This window comes from Otolemur garnettii, unplaced genomic scaffold (genome assembly GCF_000181295.1).
Source record: "Otolemur garnettii isolate 467f Iridium unplaced genomic scaffold, OtoGar3 scaffold00014, whole genome shotgun sequence".
In the NCBI taxonomy this organism is placed as follows: domain Eukaryota; kingdom Metazoa; phylum Chordata; class Mammalia; order Primates; family Galagidae; genus Otolemur; species Otolemur garnettii.
The window spans coordinates 16620676-16632762 of record NW_003852409.1 but is presented as its reverse complement, the minus strand read 5'-3'; the positions used below and the strand labels follow the sequence as shown (position 1 = coordinate 16632762).

At 41.5% G+C, this 12087-nt stretch overlaps 1 protein-coding gene across 1 annotated transcript in view; it reads left to right on the top strand.

Annotated features, from left to right (window-relative positions):
- The window catches only part of CDC26 (cell division cycle 26), a 9404-nt gene extending 1707 nt beyond the window's left edge, over positions 1-7697 (top strand). The window contains exons 2-4 of the mRNA XM_003785228.2: positions 1897-2000; positions 3129-3250; positions 7268-7697. Coding sequence (XP_003785276.1) covers positions 3170-3250; positions 7268-7444 — 258 coding nt within the window. The 5' untranslated portion in view covers positions 1897-2000; positions 3129-3169 and the 3' untranslated portion in view covers positions 7445-7697. The remainder of the gene's footprint in view (positions 1-1896; positions 2001-3128; positions 3251-7267) is intronic.
- Positions 7698-12087: the final 4390 nt, after the last annotated feature.

The following is a 12087-nucleotide window of genomic DNA, read 5'->3' as shown; positions in this document are numbered from 1 at the left end:
GGTCCGGGCTGGGGATTCGAACCCGCCACCTTAGGTGTACGTGGCTGGCGCCTTAGCCGGTTGAGCTATAGGTGCCGAGCCAAAAGATTTCACTTATATCATTCTTATTTAATCCTCACCATGTTGACCTATGTATGATTTTTATAGAAAGCAGACATTATTATCCAAACTGAGACAGCTGGGTTTGACTTCTTTATCTGTAAAATAGGAATAATTTTTCCAGCTTAGCAAGGTTTTTGTGTTAAAATAAGAATGGAAAAACCTAGCACAGTGCTTCAGGAAAGATCATTGTGTTGTCTGTATTTGGATTTCTCATTCAACAAACATTTACTGACTGCTTATTATAGATACATTATTCTACTGGACGCTGCAGAAAATATAAAGAAGGTACCATCAACAGTTGTTAAACTCAATATGGAGAGCTGTGTTTTCTCAAAAAAAAAAATGGTTTTTGTTAACACAGTATTACCTTGGGATTTTGGACTATAGAGTGCTTTCTTGGGCCTCTTTTGGCATTTATTCTCAGTGCCTATCATTTAGAAGTCAATTAGGACATCATTTCCTGGCTTGGCGCCTGTGGCTCAAGCAGCTAAGGCACCAGCCATATATACCTGAGCCGACGGGTTTGAATATAGCCTGGGCCTGCAAAAGAACAATGATGGCTGCAATAAAAAATAGCCAGGCATTGTGGCAGGTGCCTGTAGTCCCAGCTACTTGGGAGGTGGAGGCAGGAGAATCACTTGAGACAAAGAGTTGGAGGTTGCTGTGAGCTGTGATGCCACAGCACTCTATCCCAGGGTGACAGCTTGAGGCACTGTCTCAAAAAAAAGACATCATTTCCTGACTGGCCTGGTGGCTCATGCCTATAATCCTAGGGCTCTGATAGGCCAAAGCGGGTGGTTCCTTTGAGCTCCCTAGGAGTTTAAGACCAGCCTGAGCAAGAGTGAGATCCTGTCTCCGCTAAAAATAGAATTAGCCAGGTGTGGTGGCAGGTGCCTATAGTCCCATTGTTGTAACCCAGCCCTCTTTCCCCTGCCCACTCCTGTTCCCCAGCCCTCACCTGTTCCCCCCACCACCACCCTGACCTGTCCCCCCCACCAGCCCATTTCCCTCCTCCTCCCTTCTCCCCCCAGAGTCGACTCCAGGAACAAGGCAAGTCCCTCCTCCCCACAGGGTGGCCGAGAACATGCTTCCCAGCCATGTTCCCAGGTGCCCTTCTTCCCCCTAGGGTTGCCAAGAACAAGCTTCAGGTACAAGGAAACAAAGTCCCAAGTTTCACAAAACCCCCAAGTTCTCAGTAGATGAACAATGGTGAAAAACTCACTGAGACTTGATTAATTACTGTTGTATAACCATAACCATTGTGATATAAAATGTAACCATTGTCTACTGAAACTGTATTAATTATCGTTCCATTGCTGTATCTATGACTACCTGAGTTGTAACCCCCCTTAACGAGCCACGTTTCGCTTCTGTAATATGCTTACACAAAGCCTATAAAAGGTAACTCACCCTCACACCTAGGCTGCTGCTGACTGTCTCTCGGAGCAGCAGCCCCTGCAGCAGGTAAAATAAATTACCAATTAATTAACCTAAGTGGGAGTCCGAGTCTATTTTTCCTGGTCCCCCTAAGTTATTTCACCATCTACTCGAGAGGCTGAGGCAGGAAGATCACAACCAGGAGTTTGTGGTTGCTGTGAGCTGGGCTGATGCCACTGCACAGCTCTCTAGCCTGGGCAACAGACCGAGACTCATCTCCTCCAGGAAGCCTCGCCTTACATCCCTATCCACTCCACACTCAGCCTAGACTGGATTTGATGCCTGTGTAATGCCAATGCATTATCTTCGTCAGAGTTCTTATACTGTATCACAATTTTCTGTATATTTTCTCCACAGATTGTAACTGTATCTTTTAACCCTGGAGCATAAGAAGAGTTTGTTTAATGAATGACTTACCCATTTAGGACCTATTTTGACCCTCAGGATAATCCTGTGAATTGGTGAGTTAGAAGGAGTTTTCATGGGATTTAGTAAATTGATTTTAGCATTTAGGAATAATCAGAAATGGCTTGGCGCCTATAGCTCAACTGGCTAAGGCACCAGCCACGTACACCTAAGGTGGTGGGTTCGAATCCCCAGCCCGGACCCGCCAAACAACAATGATGGCTGCAACCAAAAAATAGCCGGGTGCTGTGGCGGGCGCCTGTAGTCCCAGCTACTTGGGAGGTGGAGGCAGGAGACTTGCTTGAGCCCAGGAGTTGGAGGTTGCTGTGAGCTGTAATGCCACGGCACTCTACCCAGGGGGACAGCTTGAGGCTCTGTCTCAAAAAAAAAAAAAAAAAAAAAAAAAAAAATCAGAAATATCTAATAGTTCTTGGCTCTGCACCTGTAGCTCAGTGGTTACGGGGCCAGCCACATACACTGGGGCTGGAGGGTTTGAGCTTGGTCCAGGTCTGCTAAATAACTATGACAACTATAATTAAAAAAAAATATAGCTGGCATTGCGGCAGGTGCCTGTAGTCCCAGTTACTTCGGAGGTGAGGCGAGAGAATTGCTTAAGCCCAAGAGTTTGAGGTTGCTGTGAGCTATGAAGCCATGGCACTCTACTGAGGGCAACATAATGAGACTCTGTCTCAAAAAAATAAAAAAAGAGTTTCTTGGAATTATAGAGTTGTGGATTTCACAATGTAATAATCATATACCTAAAGACTTTAGAAGTCAGCTTGGTGTATGTAGCTCAGCAGCTAGGGCACCAGCCACATACACCAAAGCTGGTGGTTTCGAACCCAGCCTGGGCCTGCCAAACAACAATGACAATTACAACAACAAAAAAATAGCTGGATGTTGTGGAAGATGCCAGTAGTCCCCGCTACTTGGGAGGCTGAAGCAAGAGAATCACTTAAGCCCAAGAGTTTGAGGTTGCTGTGAGCAGTGACACTACGACACTCTACTGAAGGTGACATAGTGAGACTGTCTTAAAAAAAAAAACAGACTTTAGAAGTCTATATGTGAATCCAAATGAGATTTTTATACTGCCATTTACTTTAGTGTGCATGCTTACAAATTGATCTTATGTTTGTAGCTGAAACTTACCATCTGCAGTTTTTCCTCTATGCCATTTTTAACAGTGAATAGTTCACTGGGTGTGGCCCTCAGCCCTGATTTCAGTATGCTGCGAAGAAAACCAACACGCCTGGAGTTAAAGCTTGATGACATTGAAGAATTTGAGAGTATTCGAAAGGACCTGGAGGTAATTCAAACCTTCAAACCCTTAGGAATATGTAAAATAATAACTTGATTTCTTTTGTGTATGTGTATGTGTTATTTACTATCAACTGAGAGAATTAACTTTAACTTCTGAACTCCAGACTCTTAAAACAACAGTTTACTTGAAATCTGTATTTGGATGCTTTCCAGGCATCTCAAACTTAATGTGTTAGTTTCCTATGGCTGCTATAACAAAGTCCTACAAATTTGGCGGCTTAAGACAACAGACATTTATTCTTTCACAGTTTTACAGGCTAGAAATCTGAAGTCAGTTATTGCTGGGCTGAAATCAAGGTGTCAGCAGAGCTACACTCCCTCTCGAGCCTCCAGAGAATTCATTTCTTGGCTCTTCTTGCTTCTGGTGGCCATATCATCCCATGTGTCTTGGTCACATTTCCTTCTCCTCTTCTGTCTGAGCAATCTTCTTCTGCCTTCCTCTTATAAATGTGGTGGCTTTTAGGGGCCACCTAAAATAGAATATCCAAATAGAATAGATAGAATCCAAATAGAATCCAGGATAACCCCCCATCTCAAGATTCTTAATATAATCACATCTGCAAAGACCTTTTTCCCATATAAGGGAACATTTATAGGTTCCAGAAATTGGGAATTGATAGATTTGGAGGCCATTATCCAGCCTACTATAATGTATTAAAAAAAAAAAAAAACAAAGCAAAAACCCTTGAGTTCTCCCTCAAACCAAACATCCTCTCCTTTCTCCCCAGTGTTCCCCATCTTGATATCTACCCAGTTGCTCCAGCCAGAAACTTGGCAGTTGATTCTTGAGTCCTCCCTTTTTCTCATCCTTTATATTCAGTCTGTCTGTGACTCCTTTGATTCTGTCACCAGACTATAGGTAGAATTGTCCCATCCCTTTTCATTTCCACTGCTATAGCCTTAATTCAAGTAACCAGCTCTCCCTGTAAATTTCTGTCTCTTCAATTCATTCTCCATCAGGTATCTAGAATGATTTTTAAAAATTTTCAGATCAAGGCTCAGTGCCCGTAGCTCAGTGAGTAGGGCACTGGCCACATACACCAAAGCTGGAGGGGTCAGGCCCAGCCTGGGCCTGCTAAACAACAATGACAACTGCAACCCCCAAATAGCCGGGCATTGTAGTGAGTGCCTGTAGTTCCGGCTACTCAGGAGGCTGAGACAAGAGACTCACTTAAGCCCAAGAGTTTACGGTTGCTGTGAGCTGTGACACCATGACACTCTATCAAGAGTGACATAGTAAGACTGTCTCAAAAAAAAAAATTTTTTTTTTGAGACCATATCATTTCCCTGTTTAAAATTCCTCATTGGTTTCTTTCACGTCATGCCACCTTTTGCTGTGGCCTTTGTACCCCAGCCTGACTGGCTTTCTTTCATTTCCTTGAAAAGCCAAAATATTTATCAATTCCTTGGGCTTTGTGCATATTATTTCCTTCTGCCTCCTTTCTTCCAGTCATGTTTAAATGTCACCTCCTCAGTCTGAGAGGCCTCTTTTGATGCTATCCAGGTTAGGTATGTCTTTTCCATCCATGCTGCGTCTGTCTCATTTGGCTCTCACAAAGCACTATATATATTTTTTGTTGTTGTTTATTTGTTTGTTTTTGAGACGGAGTCTCACTGTGTCGCCCTAGGTAGAGTGCCGTGGTGACACAGCTCACAGCAACCTCAAACTCTTGGGCTTAAGCAATTCTTCTGCCTCAGCCTCCCAAGTAGCTGGGACTATAGGTGCCTGCCACAATGCCTGGCTGTTTTTTGAGAAAGGTCTTGCTCTAGCTCAGGCTGGTCTCCAATTCATGAGCACAGGTGATCTGCCCACCTCGGCCTCCCAAAGTGTTGGGATTATAGGCATGAGCCGCCTTGCCTGGCTTTTTGCTGAGTTATCTTTAACTTTATCTCAGTTAATATATATACTGTATTCCCTTTGCCTGAAAAGCCCTTTCCCTTTCTTTGCCAGGCTAACTCTTAGTCATCTCTTGACTCAGCTCTTTTCAGTCCCCAGTGGGGTTGGGTTCAACCTCCTCCTTCTGTGTCCTCTCTCATATATAACAGTCTCTGTTATAATTGTCTGTCTGTTTTTCTGGTTTCTGAAGCTCCTTGAAGGCAAGGATGAGTATGTTCTTCTGTGCATCTGTTCCCTCAGATACCAGGCCCAAAGGAGGACTCTGAGGAAGTCTCTTTTCATTTGCTGTTCTTATAGGTGTTTTATACCATATGGCAGAGGACATTACATCTTGCATGCATTCGTGAATTGGTGGTTTTACTATATTATATGTGCTTCACATTAAGACTGATAACTTAGATTTCTTTTGTCCTTCTAAAGGAGAAGAGAGTTTAGCATTCTTTAAGGATCATCATTTTAAATACTGTATATTGAGGCCAGGTGCAGTGGCTCACACCTGTAATCCTAAAACTCTGGGAAGCCAAGATGGGATCTCTTGAGCTCAGGAGTTCAAGGCCAGTCTGAGCAAGAGCAAGACACCAAAAATCTGTCTCTACCAAAAATAGGAAAAATTAGCTAGCCTTGGTGGTGGTCTCTTATAGTTCTAGCTACTCCAGAGGCTAAGACAGGAGAATCACTTGAGCCTAGGAGTTTGAGGTTGTAGTGAGCTATGATTCCACTGTACTCTACCCAGGGTGTCAAGTGAAACTCTTGTCTAAAAAAAAAAAGAAAAGAAAAATGCACACTAATAGGGTATTATTAAGGATGAGCTTTAAGTATGGCTTAAATTTCAGTTGTAGTAAATCTCAGAAAAGTTAGCATATTGAGCTGTGGCTCTGTAGGGTCAGCTCATCATTGACTGATTATTTCCACAAAAGGCAATTATCTAGTGGGGTTGACCTATTTTAGAGTAATTTAGGAAGGAGGGGAAGTCATACCCTAAACTCAAATGAAACCATTAGAAAACTGGTGTATTCATTTTTTTTTTTTACCAAAATTAGTTGGACTACCATGACTATAAATTCTGAAAGTCAGTTGTTCATAATGGGAAGCCTTTTAAATGATTTCATTCCATTTGGATATTCTCAGAATGATAAGAGTCCTTTGCCTTGTAGAACTTGTTTTCACAAAGGTGTTCAGGTAGAACTTGCTAATATCTCTTTATTGGTAGTGTAGACTAAATAGCGTAATCAAGAAGGTGCATTATATTTGTAACATAAAAGGCAATACCTTATTTGACTCACTGTAATACTTTGATGTTGGCATCTAAATGCTCGCAGTTCAGCAGTAAATGGTGATTCTGGTGGTAATTCCAGTGAGTAGAGTAGTTGAGCCATTCTTCTAATGTGGAGCTCCAGATAAAATATCTGGTCACTCTCTTAGAGAATGTTATTATCTAATATCATCTTTATAGTTAGGTAGTGGTCATTATAGGATAAGTATTAGTCTCTTCTTGAAAATAAACTAAGGCATACTTTGTGAATTTTTCAGTCACTGTTACAGGAAACAAAACGAAGCCCCCAAACTCAGACCTTTTGATAGCATAAAACCTTCTAGTATTACTTCTAATCTCATGGGATTAGTCAGGTGGTAGATTTTTGGAGGTTATTGTTTTACCAGTCACTTTATTTTTCCATTTACTTTTTTGAATAATACATTTGCTACAACACCCTTTTTGCTCTCCCTTGTCACTAACTCTTCTGTATCTTTCCAATTACAGCTGCCTGCTCTGAAGCTCTACTACCCCTCCCCCAACTCCCCCCATCTCCTCCTCTTCTTTGTGTCTCTTTGGCAGTGTGGGCTTCCCTCTATCATGACCCCAATCACCCTATAATTGTCTGTTTGCTCTTTTCCTAGTAGACTGACGTCCCGGAAGGTAGGGATTATACCTTTATCACTACATCCATTGTGCCTCTAACTATCCTAAACCTAGGATTTCAGTTTATTGTTCTTTAGACTCTAACCCTGTCTTTTACCCCATGCCTAATAGGGGAGCTATTAGGTGCTAACGAAACATTTGCTAATTGAAAGAATATTGTCTTAATCCTAAAACCATTATACTTTCAGACCCGAAAGAAACAGAAAGAAGATGTGGAAGTTGTAGGAGGCAATGATGGAGAAGGAGCTGCTGGGCTCAGCAGTGACCCCAAGAACCGGGAACAAATGATTAATGATCGAATTGGTTATAAACCCCAACCCAAGCCCAGTAATCGCTCATCTCAATTTGGAAATTTTGAATTTTAGAGACAGATTATCTTGCATGTCAGAGCCCTATAACAGAATAAATGATGGCAGAAGTACAAACTGGATTTAGAGAATTGAGTGTTCACAGTCAAGCAGAGTTTACCTCCTGCAGAGAGAAATACTTCTGCATGAGATTACTGCTGCTTAACTTTCACTTGAAGCTGGAATCCAAACTCTGATTTGTCTCTGGAAAATTTGACTCTATAAAACGTATCTGATTTTTGTTTTTAAAATAAATATATTTTTGGAAAAATGTGAAGCATCCTTAATGAAGTATAACACTGTTAACCCCCAGACTTTAAAAGGCAATGGCTGCAGAGGTAACATTATTCTTCCCATGTTTATTAAAAGACTGTAAGCACAGAACACTTCCAGTTGATTCCTGTCACTTTTATTTAACTCATTTATTCAACAGGTATTTATTGGATCCCTGTCACTGCTAATCAACAAAGATCCCTGTCCTTGTGGAGATTAAATTCTAGTGATTTTATGTAAACCTGAAGTTGTAAGTGCCAGATGTTTACAGAATGGCTTTATAACTAGTTTGGGTACTACTTTGGAAAGACAAGCATGGAGGGAAATGAGGAATGTTCCTAAGTTCCCATTTTCCTTCTTTTCTCAATTAGCCTAAGAATTTTTCCTAGTAGGAAGTCATCTGAGAGGCATTTTAGAGGATAATTTTGAATCATTTCACTGTTTAATTCAAATACAGGGAACCGTCAGTTGTGGTAGTAAGAACCTCTAGAATTGTTAGTTCTAAAGAGAATTTTTAACAGAATTTAACCTAGGCCTTTTATGAATAAAAAGAATGTGGAAGAGGCACGGATAGAAAGGGATAGTTTCCCTCTTGCTCCAGACATGCTCCCCAAACCTTTGTTCTTTTACTTTAATCTGGGACCTTCGACTCAGCGCCTGTAGCTCAAGCGCTAAGGCACCAGCCACATACACTAGAGCTGGTGGGTTTGAATCCTGCCCGGGCCTGCCAATCAATGACAACTACAACCAAAAAATTGGTTGGGCTGGGCATTGTGGTGGGCACCTGTAGTCCCAGCTACTTGGGAGGCTGAGGCAAGAGAATCGCTTAAGCCCCAGAGTTGGAGGTTGCTGTGAGCTGTGATGCTATGGCACTCTACCCAGGACGACAGCTTGAGGCTCTGTCTCAAAATAAATAAATAAATATAAAGATAAAAATATCGGGCCCTTCAACTCTGTCTCAAAAAAAACCTTGAGTTGGGGCAGTGCCTGTGGCTCAAAGGAGTGGGGTGCTTGTCCCATATGCCAGAGGTGGCGGGTTCAGACCTGGCCCTGGCCAGGAACTGCAAAAAAATATAAAAATAAACCTTGAGTCAGGGAGGGTAATTGGCGGGACCACACCTATGGTGCATCTTACAAGGGTACCTGTGAAATTTACTAGGTATGGAATATAAATGTCTTAACACAATAACTAAGAAAATGTTATGAAGGCTATGTTAAACAGTTTGATGAAAATATTTCAAATTGTATATAAAACCAGCACATTGTACTCTATGATTACATTAATGTACACAGCTATGATTTAATAAAAATAATAAAAAAAAAAACCTTGAGTCAGGCTCCATGTAAGGAAATCAAGTTATATTATCATGAAGCCTGCAAAGGCCTTATGGAAGAACAAACAGTCTAATTTCTTACAACATTGCTTTCTTAGTTGTCCAGAGCTTAGTCAAACAAGGGGTATGGAGTAGACTGAGAAGTTACTGTTTCCAGATCTTGGGAAATTTCCATACTGTTCTGTTTATAGGGAATGAGACAACTACTAGATCAGTAGATAACAGCTTATTCCATCTGTAAATGTTTTTTGGCACAACTGAAATCACATGCATTGCTTCTGTATTTCCTAGGTCCCACTGTTCATTTCTGGATTACCCAAACTCAGAAAGTCAGATGCTTGTAAAGAGATACTGACTTTATCTAGAAAAATGTACTTTTCATTTTCCTGAAAGCTAGAGTAATAACTTGCATATAGTAATAAAAAAATAACTAGAGCTTGGATGCCCATTTTGTGCTGGCTTCCTTACACCTATTGCTCTTAATTCAGGTAGGTACTATTTTGCCTTTTTCTTTTTTTGAGACAGTCTCACTATGTCACCCTTGGTATAGCTCATAACAACCTCCAACTCTTGGGCTTAAGTGATTCTCTTGCCTCAGCCTCCCAAGTAGCTGGGACTACAGGCTATGTTTTGCGTTTTTATAAATGAGAAAACAGGCTTAGGGATTTAAAATTTTTTTCTCTTTTAAAAATATTTTTAATTATGGGTAAATAGTAGTTGTATATCTTTATTCGCTACATGTGATGTTTTGATACAGGCATATGATGTAAATTAATCAAGTCAGGGAAATCAAGGTATCCATCACCTTAGGCACTTAACATTTTTTGTGTGTTAGGAACCTTGTAATTTTACTCTTTTAAAGTATACCCTAATTTATTGTTGATTATAGTCATTTCGTTGTGCTATCAAATATTGTTCATTCTAACTATATTTTTGCATCCATTAATCCTCCTCACTTTATCCCTCTGTCCCACCCCAGCCTCTGGTAACCATCTTTCTACTGTCCTTATGAGATGAATTGTTTTTAATATTTACCTTCCATATGTATGTGAGATTTGTCTTTCTCTCCTTGGCTTATTTCACTTAACATAATGTTCCACAGTTTCATCCATGTTTCAAATGGCAGGATTCCATTCTTTTTTGTGGCTACATAATATTCTGCTATGTACATGTACAATTTCTTTTTTCTTTTCTTTTCTTTTTTTTTTTTTTGAGATAGAGCTCCAAGCTATCCCCCTGGGTAGAGTGCCATGGCATCACAGCTCACAGCAACCTCCAACTCCTGGGCTTAAGCAAGTCTTCTGTCTCAGCCTCCCAAGTAGCTGGGACCACAGGCACCCGCCACAACACCCGGCTATTTTTTTTGGTTGCAGTGGTCATGGTTGTTTTGGCGGGCCCAAGCTGGATTTGAACCTGCCACCTTAGGTGTATGTGGCTGGCGCCTTAGCCACCTGAGCCACAGGCGCCCAGCCTACATGTACAATTTCTTAATCCACTCATCTGTTGAGGGACGCTAGGTTGATGCCATGTCCTGGCTATTGTGAGCGGTCTACAAGCACAAACATGGGAGTGCAGATATCATTTTGATATACTGAATTCCCATCTTTTGGATATATACCCAGCAGTGGGATGATTCTTGGGACATGTAGTTCTATTTTCAGTTTTTTGAGGAACCTCTATACTGTTTTCCATAGAGGTTGTACTAATTTACATTTTCACCAATAGCGTACTAGGATTCTTTCTCCACATCCTCACCAGCATTTGTTATTAGGCCTAGGGCTTTTTATTATTTTTCTCAGAGCATCTGTCACCCTGGTGTCATAGCTCACAGCAATCTCAATACTCTTGGGTTCAAGTGATCCTTTTGCCTCAACCTCCTGAGTAGCTGAGACTACATGTGCCTGCCACAATACCTGGCAAATTTTTTTATTTTTAGTAGAGACAGAGTCTTGCACTTGCTCAGGCTGGTCTTCAACTCCTGAACTCAAGCAATCCACTTGCCTTGGCCTCCCAGAGTGCTGGGATTACAGGCATGAGCCACCTCACTCGGCCAGCCCTAAGGATTTTTATAATAACTTTTCCTAAGGTCACACTGCTAGTAAATGGTAGAGCCAGGATTCAAACCCATGAACTCCAAAGTCAATGTTCAACATATTACAATAAGGAAAAGACTAGGAGTACTGCTAATTGGCAAGGTGCCCACTAGAAAGAGCAAATAACATCAGCACTCTGGCATTACCAAAGGGGTAGGCAGGGTCATTGTGCATCTCTAGGTTTGGCAGTAAACTTTCTAGAGGCCCAACTCAGAATCTCTTGCTTGACAGAATAAACAAACACAGGGAAGTTATTATGACATGAAATTAACTTTTAAATTTAGGAATCTCTAACCAGATGAGGTCCGTGGTGGTGGTGGTGGGGAATAAATTCAAGAATCTTTGGTATATTGAATTATCTGCAGCTTCACAAAGACTCTGACTCCTATGCAGAAGTTCACATGGATCTTCTAATAGGTACCTCATTTTGAGCACAGCAGGAGAGTGAAATGAAAACATACAGGAATCATTCCACCTGTAAGACTTTCACATTTAAAACTGATGGTGGCTGTGTGCCTGTAGCTCAGTGCTTAGGGTGCCAACCACATGTTCTGGGGTCGGTGGGTTCGAATCCAGCCTGTGCCTGCTCAACAACAAAAGCCAGGTGTTGTGTTAGGCACCTATAGTCCCAGCTAGTTGGGAGGCTGAGGCAAGAGAATCGCTTGAGCCCAGGAGTTTGAGGTTGCTGTGAGCCATGACACTACAGCACTCTACTAAGGGTGACAAAGTGAGACTCTATCTCAGTTAAAAAAAAAACAACCAAAAACTGATGGTAATAGTTGGGCTCTACACAGACTATGAAGAAACTAGCTCATCACTCTGGGTAGAAAAACGTGCATCATCCGGCTTGGTGCCTGCAGCTCAAGTGTCTAGGGCACCAGCCACATACACCAGAGCTGGCGGGTTTGAATTCAGCCCAGGCCTGCCAAACAACAATGACAACTACAACCAAAAAAAAAAA